Consider the following 17,375-nt stretch of genomic DNA (forward strand, 5'->3'; position numbering starts at 1 on the left):
TATCAAGCAGACCAACATATCACACAGGATTGTCCCATGTAATGAATGTGCTTTCTGATTCCCTTGGCTGCTTTGGCGCAGTCACCTCCCAGAAAACCCAGTTGTGGGGACTCAAGTTTAATGAGACTCAATGGCTCGAAAAGGATCCCTGCCCACCAACAGAGATACGCGCTGGTAATAATACGCAAAAGCATGTTATTTTCCTTGCACTCCCCTAATTCCTTTTTAATGCCTAGGACGATCTAATGGCTAATTAGTGATTTCCTGCCCACCGATATGCAGATGAATGACAAGCAAAAGCCTTCTGCATGTTTAATTATTCTGTTGATTTAGAAGCCACTTTTCCCTCAGTGCAAGTTTCTCTCTGTGTGTGCTCTCATGCATCATGTATTTCATTATTTTTAGAAGCATGCTCTGTGCCTTTTTATGCTTTCATAGTTCCAGCATTCAGTAATTACCGTGTTTTGTGTCCAACAGACCTGATCCACAGGCAAGTGTAAATCAGGAAAACATCACTGACTTTAAATGGTTCGAAGTTACACCAGACCTGAGACCTGACCTCTCCTATTTTTAGTGGTGGAGGTAAAATGTTATTTGTGTGCTGGGGCTCCTGTGAAGTAGCAGAATATAAAATTTAGAAAACTTCAGAGCGGTGAAAATCCAAATCGAAGCCTGCAAATGCACAGACGTGAATCTATTTGTATAGCGAGCTCTACTTCTGCTTAACCCCTACAAGGAACTGTAACTCTCTTTGCATATTTGATTTTTCTCCCTCAGTAAAACGTAGTCTACTTAATCTATTTTTGCTACTTTCTAACAGTTTCACTGCTGGGCTTCTTCCCTATGCCTTACATTTAGCTTTGGTATCTGAGCACTCTTTTGTTAAATTAAGGCAATTAATAAATGGAGACGTTAAGCAATCAATTTTGCCTGCATATCTCCACAGCCTTACGTATGACTGGCTGTAATCACAAGATAAATGCAATGTGCTGATGTATGGTAATGTTCAATAATACATTCTCCACCAGGCTCAATTCATCAGGGAGTTTCTGGAGGGGAGGCATTCGTTATTGGCTGTCTCCGGACCTCAAGGATAACATTTCTGTCCTTTCCATTGGCCGCCCCGTTGCTGCAAGCCTCTTCCCGTCTTATTTTGATGATGAATATGAAGGCATGCTAAGCCGTGCCGGAGCACAGCTCTCACCGACTGCACTCCCTCCCCGGGCTCAAGGACTCAGGGGCTCCCTCGCTGCTTCCCCTGCCCACTGCCAGCAGCAGCAGCAGCAGCAACACCAAAAGTTGTGATGCTTTTCTTCACCCAGTGCTTTGGGGCTGTGTTAGATCTTATTCACCTGCGGTTTCAGCACTACAAGGCAAAGAGGGTTTTCTCAGCTGCCGGGCAACTTGTCTGCGTCGTCAACCCAACGCACAGCCTAAAGGTGAGTTAAAAATATTTTTTCTCTTCTGACATCTTCTCGTCCTCCCCCCCACACCGCCGGCGTTTCTCCGCAGGGAATGAAATGATGCTGTGGCAGCAAGGGGAGAGTGCTGTTAACACATTGCAGCCCTGGCAGAGAGGATGTTTTGCATTGTCTGGCTGCATGATTCCCTCTGGAGCGAAGGGGAAGCAACCCGCTGCTCCAAGCGAGCGTGGGAAGTTGCTGCTCCCCCTCCCCAAAGTTTCCTCATCCCTTTCATCAGTGTAATGAGCACGCGTGTTACAAGCGTCTGGAAAAAATGATCAGAAAAGTTAGCTGGATGAATTAACATCCCTTTTTGGTGGAAGGATGCTGGGTGGTCTCCCAGGCTGACACCCAAGCACAGCGGGATGCTGCCAGGCAAGTGGGGAACGGGGGGGGAGGGTAGCAGCAGAGCTGTGTGGCTGCTGGTCTTGTTTGCTTTTTCGGGGAAAAAGACTGTTTCTGTCTCCTGAGGACAGTCTGAAGGTGTTCCTCTGGCACTGAAACTGTCCTTAAGCCATTTGCAAGGTGAATCTATTTTAGGCGGGAGAATACATTTGCCTTAATGCAAAACTATTTATAGTCCCCATAAAACATTTCTCTTACTCGCACGGTTCTGGATTTTTCACTGACAAAGTGTCAACGGCTCCGTCTATGCCAGAAACCTGATGTTTGTACGTAGAGAAGGAGCAGCAGGGGGAGAAAGCGACTGGGAGGCTTTAATTACTTTATTACGGTAGTGAATGACCAACTTTAACGAAGTGAGCCTGGTTTTGCTGGAAGTCCTTGCGGACCTGACTGGCTATGCCACTCCGTGAGCCCGATGCAGGCTCAGAGATGTATTGAATTCAGGACAACTTATCTTTGGCTCTGCTGGGGTCCCTGCAAGGAACACGGAGGGGTTGCGGGGAGCATCTTTCCCGAGCTGCGGGTCCCCAGTAGGTCCATTGATGGGGTAAATCCCTCTTCAGAGCATCATCCTGCCCCAAAAAAGGCAGATTTCCCAGAGTCATATTTCCAGTCTCAGGCTGTGCTCGGGCAGTGAGAGGTCATTTCTAGCAGGGCACCAGCTCCGGGAGGATTTCCCCGCAAGGCTGAGCTCAGCCCGGCGAGCACTGCTGGCCAGGGCAGGCGCTCCCAGGGGACAGACAGCTCGGGCACGGGCTCGCCTCTCGCTGCATCGCGCTTCTCTGCTGACACAAGCTATTTAAAAAACACGCAGCCCTGTCGTTATCTGAAAGGATCTGGCCATCCGAATGGATAAAAGAAATTGTGGCATTCCTAAGTGCATGGGGAGATTTTGTAAGTGAATGGTTCTATGCTCAACCTCTTTTATGTGACTGTCTCCTGCTACTTTCACCTATAATTTTAATTATTTAAAAAAAAAAAACTGAGCAGAAAAAAGGTTACTGAAGGTCACAACACAATTTCAGTGCCAGTGGCACTGTCTGATAAGGTCCCATAAGCACACAGAGGGCACCACTGACTGCTCCACTGGTATCCAGGACTAGACCTGAATTTATCGTTCAGGTCCTCTTGAGTTGCAGATTTGCTGTTGTAGGAGCTGCAGCATTTTACCTTTGAGCATACCAAAAAACAATGATGCTTCTGTTCCTCTCTGTTAAACACATAGGGCTTTTCAGTTTATTGAAATCCCCCATGGCCAAGCTCTTCACTGCTCAGACCCAAAGCCTGGTAGAGAGATGAGTAATCTCAGTACTGTCTTAGCAGCTCTTGAAAGTAGGCGTTGGGTGCAAAACTCTCTTGGAAACAAGCAGGAGCCTCTAGGAAAAGGTCTGATGTGTCAGTGAAGCCCCAGTGACAATCGTCTTGATCTGTGTGGGAATTGCTCCCGCGATAGGGTTGCAGCGGGAACCTGATGGCATGTGTTTCCCTGCACGGGCCTATTGACACACCAGGCAGATGGGACACAGTGACAAGAAACCTCCCTGCTCTGAAAAAACCCTCTGACTGTAAAGTGAAATATGCTTCGAAGGTGCTCCTGAGTTACCCAGCTCACATCCAGCCAGGTAATACAGCGGGCTTTAGCACTCATCCACTCTCAAGGTGTTCAGTTTGGTTTCCCACCAGCTCTGTAAGGAACGCACCACCACTTTGTGCCAGCACCCAGAAGAGAAGGGTGGGTCGGACCCCTTTGTGCCCAGCACGGCACTACTGGTGCCCGCCTGCCAGTGCCAGTGAGCGGTAGGAGCCCGCGGGCCAGCGCCAGCTGTCTCCGAGCGAGACACCTTGCCCCACCTGCTCTTACCTGGTGGTGGAGAGGTGGTCACCTCCAGCCAGCAAGGCACCTTGTCCAAAAACTGGTATCAAAGACAAGTCAGATGAACCTGCTTCTCGGGGTGCCTGTTTTCCCTCTGGGGATGCACCGGGAGGCTGTGGTTGCTCCCTCCAGCAACCTGGCTCAGAGACTTCTGAAGCTGAGACAGGGAAATCCCCCCTCAAACTGTCCCGTACGCAAACAACACCCGGGGGACCATTAAGAATGAAAGGGTTGAACATATTCCTCTGTGGTGGTTTACAGTATTATGGCTACTTTGATGTTTCATAGTCTATTATTTCTAGCTGGGTCATTTCAACTGTAACATTTTTGTTGACAGCCCCCAAATCTACCTTAACAATTGACAAGTGGAATGAAAACTGTATTAAGGTTCATGGTCGACGAATACAAGCTTGCTAGGAAACAAGGGATGGATGCGTGTGGATGTGGCATTGTGGGATGTAGCTGCATGTGGATGTGGCATTGTGGGATGTAGCTTGATGGGCATGGTGATGTGTGGTGTTGGGTGGGTTGGTTTTTGGTGTGTTGTGGTTTGTTGTTTTTTTTGTTGTTTTTTGTTGGTGGGGTTTTTTTTTTTAAGGTTGGACTTGATGATCTTACAGGTCTTTTCCAACTTTAGTGATTCTGTGATTCTGTGATTCTGTGAAGGGCTAGGAGCAATGTCATTTCTCTCCCTTCCCTTCCAGGCTTAAATGTTTGTGTTTACTCCAAAGTTGTAAGCTCTTTGCAAAGGGATTATTTCATTCTGTATCTCCACAGCACCTAGGCAAGGGGGCTCCTGGCTGACTGGTGCAAATGATAAATGACAGGCGTCATATTCTGGTGTGATTATGCAGGTTGACATCCCTCACATAGGTCAGGTCCTCAATCAGTGCCAATGCGCATAACTCCATTAAAGTCAAATTGCAGCAGGACCTCCATTCTCACACCTTCTATCCGGGGGAGTGCTCAGGGATGGTGGTGGGATCCAGCCCACCCCGAGAACCCATGGTTGGTGATCACGTATATGTGTCAGAGATTTGGCATCACGTAAAGCACTCGGCGAGCAGCAGAGGGCAGGGGAGGCCTGGCACTCTCCAGGAAAAGGTTGCACCAGTTTCTGCTGTCACAGACCCATAGCTAGACCAAGGAGGACCTCCAGTAAAGTTATTATCAGCATGCTGTCACTGCAATCACAGCCCGGAGCTCTGGCCGTGACCAGAGCCCAACACTCACCTTTTCCTTTAGGAGAGCTCCAGAGGTTGGCAGAGAAGCACATGCTTAGAAAGAAACCCGTGTCTTTTTTCCGCACTGAAAGGCTCATTAACTGGGAAGGCTAATGAGTGATTCAGTGTATCTTAAAGGAGAAGATGGTAAGAGTGTCAGCACAGACACCCCTATTGATCTGCTGTGATTTTCCCTGTGCATGACTGGCTGACACAGGCGGCTGTAAACAAGGAAAGACAATTTTGCAGCCGTCCCCTTCCGTTTTGCCTGTTTGTCAGGGGTATGAATAAGGTGGGGGGGTTGTTTTGGAGCCTCTTTGTCCTTCTTGCTGCTTTCTGCTCTTTGTCCTCCCACGAGCTCTCCCAGACGTGGCAGCAGCACCTTACAATGCAGTGTTATGCTGGGATCAAAATTTGCTTGCCGAGCAGAGAAAATCACATATTTACCGCACCTTCTATAGGTCATCTTCATTCTCGATTGTATTATATGCATTACCTTGTAACCTGTCTTCCTTCAAGCGTACGGTCGCCCTGATGTCTCCCCTTGGAGAGGCATGGCCAGGCAACAGAGCTCCCCAGCCAAGTCGCTGCTGTCCAAGGACATATTAATTAGAGGAGCACCGCTCATGCTGCTGGCTGCCGTCCCCAGCATGCAGGGAAAGTTTTAAGGCGCTCCGTGTGTGTGGAAGAAATAAGCAGGGTTTGCTGGTCCCTGCAGAGATGAGGCTCGGTGAATTCCTCTGCATTTTCCCCCTGTTAATAGCAGTTCTCCCCAGCACTGCTAATAACACCCTGGGGAGAAGGCGAAGGTGGGCGGCTGTGTCCTTGCTCCTTAGCTGGCATTGGTCCCTGCCCCGAAAATCAGCCATACATGGCAGGGGACTGCAGTGCAATCACAGCCCCAGCGGGCACTGATGCTTTGTGAGGTTCTGTGTATGTCCAGGTAAAACAGATCTTCATTCAAGGAGTTACTAGCTTTATGCATGCAACTTTAACTCTTTGGAGAGGGTGAAAAATGTTCTTGTAAAGAGTAAAAAAGTGTGCTTACAAAGTTCATGTAAAAACCACCTGTCTCCATCTAGGTAGGACTTAAAGGAACTGACTGAATTACAAAAAGAAGCATATTTAAGGAGGGCATAAATATTTCAATCTTACATTCAAAAAGGGTCGTAGCATGGTTTATGGGGCCAAGCTGTCTTCTAGCTATTTTTTGAAGCAAAAAGCAAATCTGGTCTGAGTTAGGGAAGGGATTTGAATCCTGTAATAACAGCTTGGCTCTGCGCACAGTGGCCAGCCAAATAGCATTGTAATCCACTTTATCCCCAGCAGGATTAAAGTGCTATGGTGCATTATACCCCTATGAGATTTATTTATTTATTTATTTGGTGCAAGGGAGGAAAGGGACTCTGAAACCTGTTGCTAACAACCCCCAGACAGCCTCTGCCACCATCTCAGTGCAGACACCCTCAAATCTCCCATGCAGGGTTGTGATTTGGGGAGCCCAAGTGCCATTTGGCCTTAATGTCCAGCAGGACCGTGACAGCCACAGCGAGAGGGGCTACAAAACCCCCTGCTGCCTGCAAACCCAGGTTCCTGGCAAGGCACCTCAGCCCCACCCCAGCCGTGGGCCAGGGCTGCGTGAACATTGGGCACCTCAGATCACCAAAACCTTTTGTAGGGATGCGGACGGCAGCAAGCAGCGCTGCTCTGCCACCCCTCCTTCAGCCCTGCCTCTGTTCGAAGGGGTTTCAGTGGGCAAAACTGGAAACCAAGTTGATCAGAGCACCTCGGGAGCTTCTGCCCGTGTGTCCACAGCTGCCTGCAGAGGTGACCATAATGTTGCTCTGCGGAGGCAAGGCAGAGCACGCTCCTGCAACTCTCCCCGGGGTCTCTCCATCCATCACTGCCGCTGCCTGGTTCCAGGAGCTCCCCTCTCTCATAACCCATTAACCTTGAGCTTGCAGACCCATGCACCTGCGCAACACACGGGGCCACAGCACGGGTGAGCAGGGTGGCATAGGCTTTGCTCCAAGCACGCTGCGAAGAAGGGAAGCTCCAAGCTCCAGCGTGGTCTCCCAGAATAACAATTACAGCATCTCCTCAGCGGAGGGAGAGGGAGGGGAAGAGCCACCGTCTCAGAAGTTTCTGTGTTAATACGGTCCGGCTTCTTTCTTCCCCTCTCCCGCTCCAAACCCACTGTGGAAAATTAATTACCACTGTTAACTGGTGCTGCCTGTCATGCTACAGCTCCGGAGATGGGATAGAGCGGGTAAGCATTGAGTCCTTTCCTACCCATGTTTGATTTTGAGGGTGAATTTCAATAATAAATCAGACCTGGTTGCAGGATGTTTCAAGTCAGATGTTATCGATGGGAGATGGCACCATTACAATATTAGAGAAATGCCACTCCACTTGACAGGGTCTTTAACAGCAGGGGTGAAGAGCAGTCATCAGACATGACCACATATAGTTTTCTAATCCACCAACACCGATACAGCTCAATATATGAAGAATTTCTCAGTGCAGCCCTTCGGGTTAGACATAACGGCCCATATAACTCCCTCAGGAGAAATACTGCCCCAAAGCAATTGCTGTGTCTAACACATGGGGTGCAGAGGAAGGAGAGATGTTTTAATATAAGCCTTGATTATGTGAAATGAGTGGTGAGGTCTCAGTCTGCTTCCTAGCAGATGTAAGTCACACCCAGACATTCCCACAACTGTCATTAATAAACACATGTTGCTGCTTGCCTCAGCAGAGAAGCCAAGCACTGAGCACAGTCCTGCAAGGCTCAGAAGTTAAAAAGTCCCAGGCCAGGTTCCCAAGCATCGTGAATTTTGCCTCAAGGTCAGAATTTACAAATTCTGGTTTAATCATTAAAATGCTCTCCTGGTATCAAAGACCTCCCAGCACACCCAGCTGGGGACACTTAGAAACTTCCTTTTTTCTCAGTAACAGTCTGAGGTTCTTAAGTAATCCAAGAAATTGAGTTTAAAGGAAGCACAGCAGATCCCAAGAGCTCCGGTAAAGCAAGGGAAAGGAGCTGCTGTGGCTGCGCTCTGTCTCCCCAGGGCTTCGGTGCTTCCTACACCATAGAAAGACCATAATCGTTATTCTGCCTGGCTCAGAGCTGAGACTTTGGGTGTCACTCCCGGCACCCCCAGCGCCTTCCCATCACAATGGGCAGTCAGCATCTCTCAGCCTGGTGCAGAAGAGGGAAAAACTGTGAATCCTGCAATAATTTCATGGCGGGGAGTGTGGGGGAGACAGTCTTTACCCAGCTTTACTGGAGACTGAGAGAGGTGGCAAGGAGCATGGGAGACACAGTCACGCTCTTCTGGCTGCAGGAGGCTGGGGTGGCGAGGACCGCTGCTCCCCCAGCATGGTGGGAGCGATGACCATGGGAGCAATGACCGTGATGGGCTGCCCTCAGCACCTCTCGGTGGCATTGGCACTGGCACATATGGCATGGCACAACAGAGTGCAGAGCTGTGGTCCTCCCTGGAGCTGCTGGAGGTGGGTACCAGGAGGTGCACGTGCCACCAAAAAGGAGAAAAATGCTTTGGAGAGCTGAACAAGATTTAGGTAATATGCTGGGCCTGCTTTTGGTGTGATTTTTGCAACAGAGGTGAGTAGAGCTGAGTCACCACATTCAGCCGATCTGGGTCCAGCTTCTGATGGAGCTGGGGAGAGCCTGGGACTGAGCTGTCCGCTTGGGTCCTTCTGGAAGTGGGAGCAACTTCCCAGCCCACAAATGTACACGCTTTATTTGGAAACAGAAAGCATGAATGTTGAGACATTAAATACCTTATCAGACTGCGCTGTTTTTCTTTCTTTCCATAGCTTGTCTCTTTTCGTTAAGTATCTTTTCTTCTGCGCTGTTGTTCCTCCTCATCCTGCCCATCCCCTGTTATACCAAAGTCTTAAAGCAAAAGATTCTCCTCATCTGTTATTCATTAATGTAATTTTGGACTTTTTTTACTCCTGCTGAAAGGAAAGAATCACTGATTTCACTGCAACTTTGGATCTCTTATTTTCTTCTAAGTTCTTTCAGAAGAAATCACGATCATTCAATCCTCAACTTGTTTGGTGCCACCAATTTACCTATTGACAGATGAAGTCCTGCTTTAAAATGATCACCACCAAGATGAGGAGAGCTACAAAAAGCAGTGAAATTTTGCTGTTACCTGTCACGCTGATGCAGCTGGGGAGGAAACCAAGTGCCTTACGTGCTCGCAAAACCTAATTGCAGTCATGCACTGGATCAGGGCTCGAGCAGACAGGTCCAGCTAGAGGTGCTATGGACGCCAGTTGTCCACCCAGCGCAGTGGGCCACGATCACAATCCATTCACCAGTGCTGGCAAAAGAGAATATCTTCCCTCTGCTTCAGTGTGGTGGTGCAAATCCACTTTCAGCAGGGTTTTAAGCTGGCGGTCTGGTGTGTGCACTGCCAAAGTAGGCACACATACCACCTTCTTCCATGTTGCAGGAGCAAGCAGCTGGGCAGGGCAGTGGCCTCAGCTGGTTTTCACAACCTCCCACAAAACTCTTACCCCTAGGGACTATAGAGGGCTTTGCTGAATGGCAAAATTTCAGCCGTGCGTGGAGATGTCCTGAAAATTGCTCTGGGTGTCCTGCTGCTAATAGCCACCTGCAATGCTCCTGCTCAGCTCTCCCACAGCGTTCTCCTCCAAAGAGGGAAGAGCATCCTGGCACTGCCGATGACTTGCCTGACACATACGAAGTGTATAATTTGAAGCACTTTTATTTATTTAGAGGCATTTCTGAGCATCTTATATAACACTAATGGATTTATCTTTAGCTGTCCCCGTTAGTCTCAGCAACAACATGAAAGCATCACTAGGGGAGAACGGCAGAGATCTCCGAGTACTTTGCTTGTTTATGTTGGCGTACTTTTTTTAAAAGGTAGAAATATTTGCAACAACTTGGGAAAGGAATTAATCAGTTATTTCCATATCAGATGTAGTGCTTTCAGTTCTAGTCTTTTCTTCTAGAGCAATTTCATTCTGAGCTGATCCAAACTGAAATCCTTTTTCCTTCCAGATTGGCCTCCCCAGTAAAAAATAAATCATCCACACAGCTCTAGTGATGTTACCACTATTTTACACATGGAAATATTAAGCTCCAGAGTGGTTGGTGAATTGCCTATCAACCCCTGGGAAATGTGCGGTGGAGAAGAGACACAGGTCCTGGTGCGTATTTTAACCACAAGATCAGACACTCTCTCACATCAAGTGCCAGCTGAAATGGAAAGAGAAACAAAGAAATGGAGCATAAATGAGACAGAAAAAGATGAAATCAGTAACATCCCCTTGTGCAGAAAACAAACACTATAGATGAGCAAGGAGGCGGCTGCTACAGAGCAGAAAACCATATCAGCAGAGGATGAAAATGTTCTTCCACTCTTAGGGACTGCCATGTGGAAAATAAGCAAAGTAAAAAGTGTGAAAATGGAGTAAATAACCACCACACAAGGATTATGTAGGGCAGCTGGGGTAAGGGGACGGTTAAGGTCACCTTCAGGCTTTGCAGGAAAGGGAGGCTGAAATGGAAATGGCAGGATGGTGGCAAGTGCGATGATCATGGTATGCCCTGAACGCAGCAAGACCACTCAGGGGTTCAGTGTCAAGCATGTGCACAGATTCAAAAATATGTATGCTTTGCAGGATCAGACCCTTATTCAGACATACTTATTCTAAAAATTATCAAACTTGATCCAGCAAAAGACCATATGAAAAATCTGCTGGAGTCCAGCAAACGTACCCATTTCTTTCAAAGAGCATGAGGCGGATTGAAGACATCTTCCTCTTTAATAGGGAAGTGAGACTGGATGTCTCGCTGCTACATTGCAATGTCTGCTCAGATGGGGATGCCTGGTTGCAAGCAGGGATGTGTTATCTCTGCTGGTTGGACCCCCATAGCATGAAAAGGCACATTACAGACCAGTGGAGCCAGGCTTTGCTTGTGGGGCAGTACTGTGAGTTCCCTACTTATATTACCTGAGAGCTGAGGACATCTCTGAGATGCAACATCTTTTGGAGTCTAGGATCAGTGAGATTAATTAGTCTCAAAGGAAGACTGTCTTTTTTGCCACTGACAATCAAGGAAGCCAGAAGACTAGCTTGGGATGGATATGTCATTTTAGATATTAGATGAAATTAACCCCACCGATACCCTACAGTTCCTTTGACTTATACAAACTAAAACTCGATCAGGATAATTGTCTCCTTAAGATAAATTCAGAAAGTTTGGGCACAGTAACACCAAGTATTATATTCACTACTATTTTAGACAGGTTCAGGTAAGACAATCTTCTTTCCACTCCCCAAAAGCAAGTTTTGAGGCAGATTTCAGATACAGCAAAAAAGGTCTGGCAACGTAACTGCAGGGTGAGAGCTTTCAATTTATTTCTACTAGAAGGAACTTCCCATCAAGAAAAAAGTAGGGAATAACTTTTTGGACTAATTGACAACAGAGAATTTCAGGCAAAGCAAGCGAATAGACCATGGATGCTGTCACCATTGCCAGGCAAGACAGAGGGACAAAGACAAATATAGGGTCATGTACCAGGGACAGAATAACCCCATGCAACAGTGCAGGCTGGAGGCTGAGTGGGTAACAAGCAGCTTTGCAGAAAAGGTCTTGGGCGTCCTGGTGGACAAGGTGAAAGTGAGCCAGCAATGTGCCTTTGTGGCAAAGGACAACTTCATCCTGGGCTGTGTTAGCAGGAGTGTAACCGGCAAGTTCAGGTGAATGCTCTGCTCAATTCTTGTGAGACCGTGTCCAGAGTATTGAGTCACGTTTGGGGCTCCCCACCACAAGAAAAGCATTGACGCAGAGGAGCAAGCCCAGTGAGGGGCACCAAGCTGGTCAGGAGGCTGCAACAGAGGATGGAGGAGGAGAGGCAGAGGGCTAGGCTTGCTCAGCCTGGAGAAGAGAAAAGAATTGCTGCCTACAATTAACTAACGGGACTGTATAGAGGAAACAGAGGCAGACTCTTCCCAGAGATGCACGCTGGAAGAATAGGAAGGAACGGACATAAGCCAAAACAAGGGATATTTTGACTAGACATGAGGCAAAAAGTCCTTCTCATGGGAGTGGTGAGGCACTAGCACAGGCTGCCCAGAGAGGCTCTGCCATCTGCATCCTTGGAGATTTTAAAAACTTGATGGAACCCTGAGCAACCTGGCCTATCTTTGCAGTAGACTGTCCTTTGAGCAGGGGTTGGACAACGTGATGCCCAGAGGTCCTTTCTCACCTGAATTGTTCTGACCCTGCAATCCTACATAAAAACAGAGCTTGGTGTGCAAGGAGGGGTGCAGCAGTATAAGGGTCTCAAGGGCAATCATCAAATATTTGCATCAACAATGATCAAGCCGAAGTCATATCTGAAAGACATAGCTGAAAAGAGTGAAGAAGGTAGACAGACAGACATGTGGGACACACTCAGGAATCCAAGGATAAGCACAGCATACTGACACCAGTGAAAAAATATGGAGCTGTACCAGTTACACAAGTGTCTGGTAACTTAAACTTGTCAGAAATACAAATCCTTATGGTAGTCCAAAGCCCATGTATATTACCAGCTAATGAAATCAGTCTAGATTGGAAAGGAGGCCACTGTGGCGGATGAGGGATGGCAAAAGAAAGCAAGACATGCTTACATACTTCAAAATATGCTTTGGGATAAACACCCTTATTGTTAATTACAAGTAATACAAAATAAACTCTGAAGGGGAGAGGACAGATTGTTCAACATCAGTCGGAAAAGACTTTACACCATGGCACAAGAGTAAACATGTTCCTAAAGAGTGCTGAGTGGAGCAAATAAAGTGGAGCAAGTCACGTGGAGCAAACAATCCACTTGGACAAATCTGCCTTTAGTTCTCCTTATGGGATGGCTGCCAGCAGAACAAACTTTCCCCGGGTTTATTCAATTAACTGCTTCATGATTACTTTCCCCCTACAGCAGGATCCCTAATGCTTCAGACCCGCTTTTTGGCGTGCGAGCTGTGTTAATTAGCTGTGCAAAGAGGTACAAAGCAGAGAGGCTACTTTGGTAGTGTCATTTCTGTTCCCTGCCTGGATTCTAGGTCTGCTCCCAGGCTTGATGGAGTCTGTTTCTGTTTATCTTTCATCAGTGAAAGCCAGAGGTGCTACACAGATTTTGGTGACTTAGGATGAGATAGCATCGCTAGAGGTGAGGAAATGCTGATTTACCCAGCCTTTTTAGGCAGGCTCATGATTTGCAGTATGGAAGTCTGTGGGTGACCTGTATTTTCTTGGGGCAGCTTAAAATATTGCCATCCCACGTGACTTTGTTGGTCCCTTAAAACCTGTCATTGCCCTGGTGCAGGGGCAGCAGAAGGGGAGATAAAGCTTGGTGCTCATGCCACCCCCAACCCATTTCACAGGCCTTTGTGGGTTTATTAAAAAAGTTTGCATTAGTACGTCAGACTGAAGAGGCAGCTGAAATGCAGGCACGTGTTCCCCTTTTCTGCCTTGGCTGTGGGAACGTGACTCCCAGCAGTGGCCATGCAGGCACTGGGATCAGGAATGTCCTAGGCCACTGTAGCAAGCCTCATCAGCGGATACCTGACAGGAGCCTGAGGCATCAGTCTGGGACAAATGTTTTGTTGGTGTTCAAGGTTTGTTGGCTTGTGGGAGATGTTCGCGTTTCATTTTCTCTCCTCGCATTCCTACAAAATAGTTGTGATGTGGTCAGGGGCTTGTCTGGCTCATTTAGCTTCCTCTCTGCCATCATTATGGCAAATGGTTTTTGGGCATCTCTTTACCCCTGTTGAGTCAAGCAGTATCCCACATAAATATTTGCCTCAAGACATGTACCCAGGTTTAGACCTCTCATTATCTGTCCTTTTGGGAGTGAGTGAAAAGACATGTTTTCCACAGCCACATGCCAACCTCAGTAGAATGCAAACTCAAAGAAGGCAGCAATGCAGCAGGAGCACGTTCCTTGCAAATGGGGGTGTGTTTACTTGCAGACAATTCATGGCTATGCCTAGGTCAAGATTTAAAGTGTGGCAGGAAAACAGACACAAATGCTTGCAGTAATGTACAATTGCTTCACCTGGTTTCCCCCTTACAGCCAAACTGGAATCTTTTGTCCAATTACAATTCCTGCCTGGAATCTCAAGGCTCTAAATCATATGGGAAATAATACAGCTTTAAAAATAAACCAAAACTTTTACTGGGTTTCTTCTGCCATAGAAAATATTTCAAAAAAGAGACTCGAACATGTTAAGGTCGTGCAAGGTTGCACAAGCATAACCACTGGTTTGTAAATAACTGATTATAAAGGCTGAATTTTCTTTCAGGCTGTTGGTAAAAGATGAAGGCACTATCAGAAAACAGATCTGAAGCCACCTTAATCTCCAGGAGCTTCACAAGGCAACTGGAGATAATTTAGTATTGCAGCTAAACATGAGCTTACTGGTGAGGTATCTCTTAATAATTTTGAAGCTTTTGATGATTTTTTAATAATAAGCCAGTGATTAGAAAACAACATCCCAGTTCACAGATAAATCCAGACTGCGACTGCGTATTTTGCCTATTTGCTGCTTTAACTAAAGCAACTTTAATTTGCCAGAGGCCAATCAACAGCCTATAGCAAGAGAACTCAGTCTGATGAAGCAGATGTTGGGGAAGATGCTCACAGGGAAAATTAATTGATGCCGAAAGCAGCCTTTCAGCATTTTTTGTAATGGTAACTTTTGCTTCTTGACTTTTACAACATAGAAGAAACTTGCAGATCAAGTAGCTTCTGAGTTGTTTTTCATGGAAAAGGACGTTGATGGTCTCTACAGGCAAGTCACACAGTGGGTTGCAGCCAGCTCCAGTCCTGACTGACCTGTAATTACATCTCAGACACTCCAGTTAGAGCTGTGCCACGGGGTGTTCGCAAATAGCTGAATGTTGAAAGATGAGCAAGAACCTAGACCAGGTCTCTGCAGTCAAGAAGTCCTACAGCCTAAGTCCAATCTTGCGGACAATTTTTTTCCCTGGTGGGGAACATCCCTACCTCTTGGTGGGTATCAGCAGACTTCCCCAAGAACCATCCATTGAGCATTTGTTCCTGAGTTCATGGGCAAAATCAGGCTGAGCTCCCTGGAGAGCACTCAGTGATGACTGACCCAATGCTCTGAGCCCAGGCTACAGCTAACGGTGAGAGAGAGTTTGCTGTGCTTACCTCTGTACCCAAAACTGCTTTTCCCCTCCATGTACAAACACAGCCTTTGAGCTCACCAACAGCATTGGCAAGCTGCCTGTCTCCTGCCTCGCTCGCCCCAGGAGCTGGGGTGTGAGAAAGGATGGAGTGGAGATGCAGCAGAGGCTGGGTATGAGCCAGGCTGAGCCTAGCAGATAAATAGCTGCATTAGGCGGGTGCTGTGCCTGAACTAATAAGCCCTGCAGGAGACAGGATCTGTTCACTGCAGCATCCTGCTGAGGCATTGGGGTTTATCTGCCTCCAAACCTGACAGGCGCATCCACGTGCTGCAGCGGTCCATTGTGCTGCCGGAGCCATGGGGGGGATCAGCTAGCTGCGATGCTCTGCAGGCACCTATGCCTTTGGTTTCCCTTTCCATAAATGAGGCAGGGGACAATGTTCTCCGACATCTGTTAGGTGGTTTGGGATGGAGGCCAAAATAGTCAAATCTCCTGCCATAGGTTAAGCTGCTGTATGTGCATGAGGGACCCATCTGCAAAACTGGTCCTGTTGCCATAAACACTGTGAAGTCGCCAATCCTTATAGTGTCAATGAGGCTGGGGGGATATGCTCTTCCAGTCTCACAGTCAGGCTATAAATACCTAAGACCCAAAATGAGGATGCTGAAGCTTACTTGTAGCCACCTAAGTTTATTATTTTTTTACCTTAATCCCTTAATGATGATTATACTGTGAGTAGAAAATATAAAGCATTTTAGGACCTTTAAGTGATACTTAGAGGGCTCATTAATCCATGGTTAATATGCAGCCACCACTGAGAGGGAATGAAGCAATCATGCTGCCTCAGCATTACGCAGCACGCTGTCCCTGCCTGCCTTCAGGAGAGAAGTGGAGGATGCCCACTCCACCTGGGACCGCGGGAGGAGGCAGAGGTGGACAGAAGACGATGGCCTGAGGTAGACACCACAAGACATATGCAGCCCCCCTAACCTCCCTTGTCATCGTGCATTGGGGTTTTGGGGCAGATCTGCACCAACATCTTGACTTTTTCCCTAACAGACAGCAGAGTAGGCACCTTTTACTTTCAGCTTCCAACCAGAGTAAAATTCAGCCACCTAGGTCAAGGTTGAAGGTACCGCTTTGGAAAGGTGTGTGTCACTGCAGCAACCTCTGTGCTTTTCCCTAGCAAAGGCAAAACCCCTGGGAGGTCAATCATAAATCATCTAGGCTTCATCACACCAATGACCCAATAAAAAAATAAATGTGTGGGAGTATTCGCTAGCCTTATCTTCACCGATAAACAAAAATGCTCTCAATCACTTTGGGTTTTCTTGGTGGTTCCCCACGCACAACAGCGATTAGACTGTGCCTGATTCAGTCCCAAGCACGACGAGTTTGCAGAGCTGAAGCAGAGGCAGAAGTCTCAGTGTCTGCAGTACAGCCAGCGAGTCTCAGGGGTTTAATTCCAGAGGGAGTTTAATTCTCATAGAAAATGTTCTAATGTCACAGGGCAAATAAAAAGACTTGTCAGCTCAGTGATCTTCAGGAGGTTCTTAACTGGCAGAACATTCAAGGGGGTACTGTGCACTGCCTGAGGACAGGGTAAAACAAGAATGGAGGGGCATGTCAGGTAATAGCAAAGGTACAGGTACTACATGGGTTTGCCTCTCAAACTCAGTCCTAAAGCTGAAGAAGGGAAGAAATGCATGTGCTCAAAGGGGTAAATCCTTCTCTGGACCAGAGCAGAAGGGGTGCAGGGCCCCCTGAGGTCACAAGCCTGGAGCTGTGCCCTGCGGCTCATGCATGGGTGCTACCCTGGTGGGAAGCGACCTGTGGTGTACACGCAGCATTGGCAGCTGCCCCAAACTTCATGGCCAGGAAACAGGGGGTGTGGACAGGTCATCCTCAAAATGTAACAGCTTGCTGAACTTCCTGCTCTGTGCTGCCCTTATCGCTAATGTGGACATATCCTCTGTGCCTCCTCTAATCCAGAAGCTATGCCTGGGGAAGCAATAAATGCCATACCATGATGTGATGTTCCTGATTTTCCAGAATTTTTATCTAAGCATAATCCATTAATGTTATTTAATTATCATAAAGCAGCTGCCTTACAGCATCCAAAATACATCTATTTGCCTTAATTTTACAGTATGGTAATTAGCTACCAATGACTTATTTAAAATGTATTTACACAGGGGAATGTC

General features: G+C 47.4%; 1 protein-coding gene across 1 annotated transcript in view; it reads left to right on the forward strand.

Moving 5' to 3' along the window:
- Positions 1–1,304: 1,304 nt before the first annotated feature.
- The window catches only part of SIAH3 (siah E3 ubiquitin protein ligase family member 3), a 49,202-nt gene continuing 33,131 nt past the window's right edge, over positions 1,305–17,375 (forward strand). Inside the window, exon 1 of the mRNA XM_059825298.1 lies at positions 1,305–1,439. Within this exon, the coding sequence (XP_059681281.1) occupies positions 1,305–1,439 (135 nt within the window). The remainder of the gene's footprint in view (positions 1,440–17,375) is intronic.

The sequence above is a fragment of the Gavia stellata genome, chromosome 1, assembly GCF_030936135.1.
Source record: "Gavia stellata isolate bGavSte3 chromosome 1, bGavSte3.hap2, whole genome shotgun sequence".
NCBI lineage: Eukaryota > Metazoa > Chordata > Aves > Gaviiformes > Gaviidae > Gavia > Gavia stellata.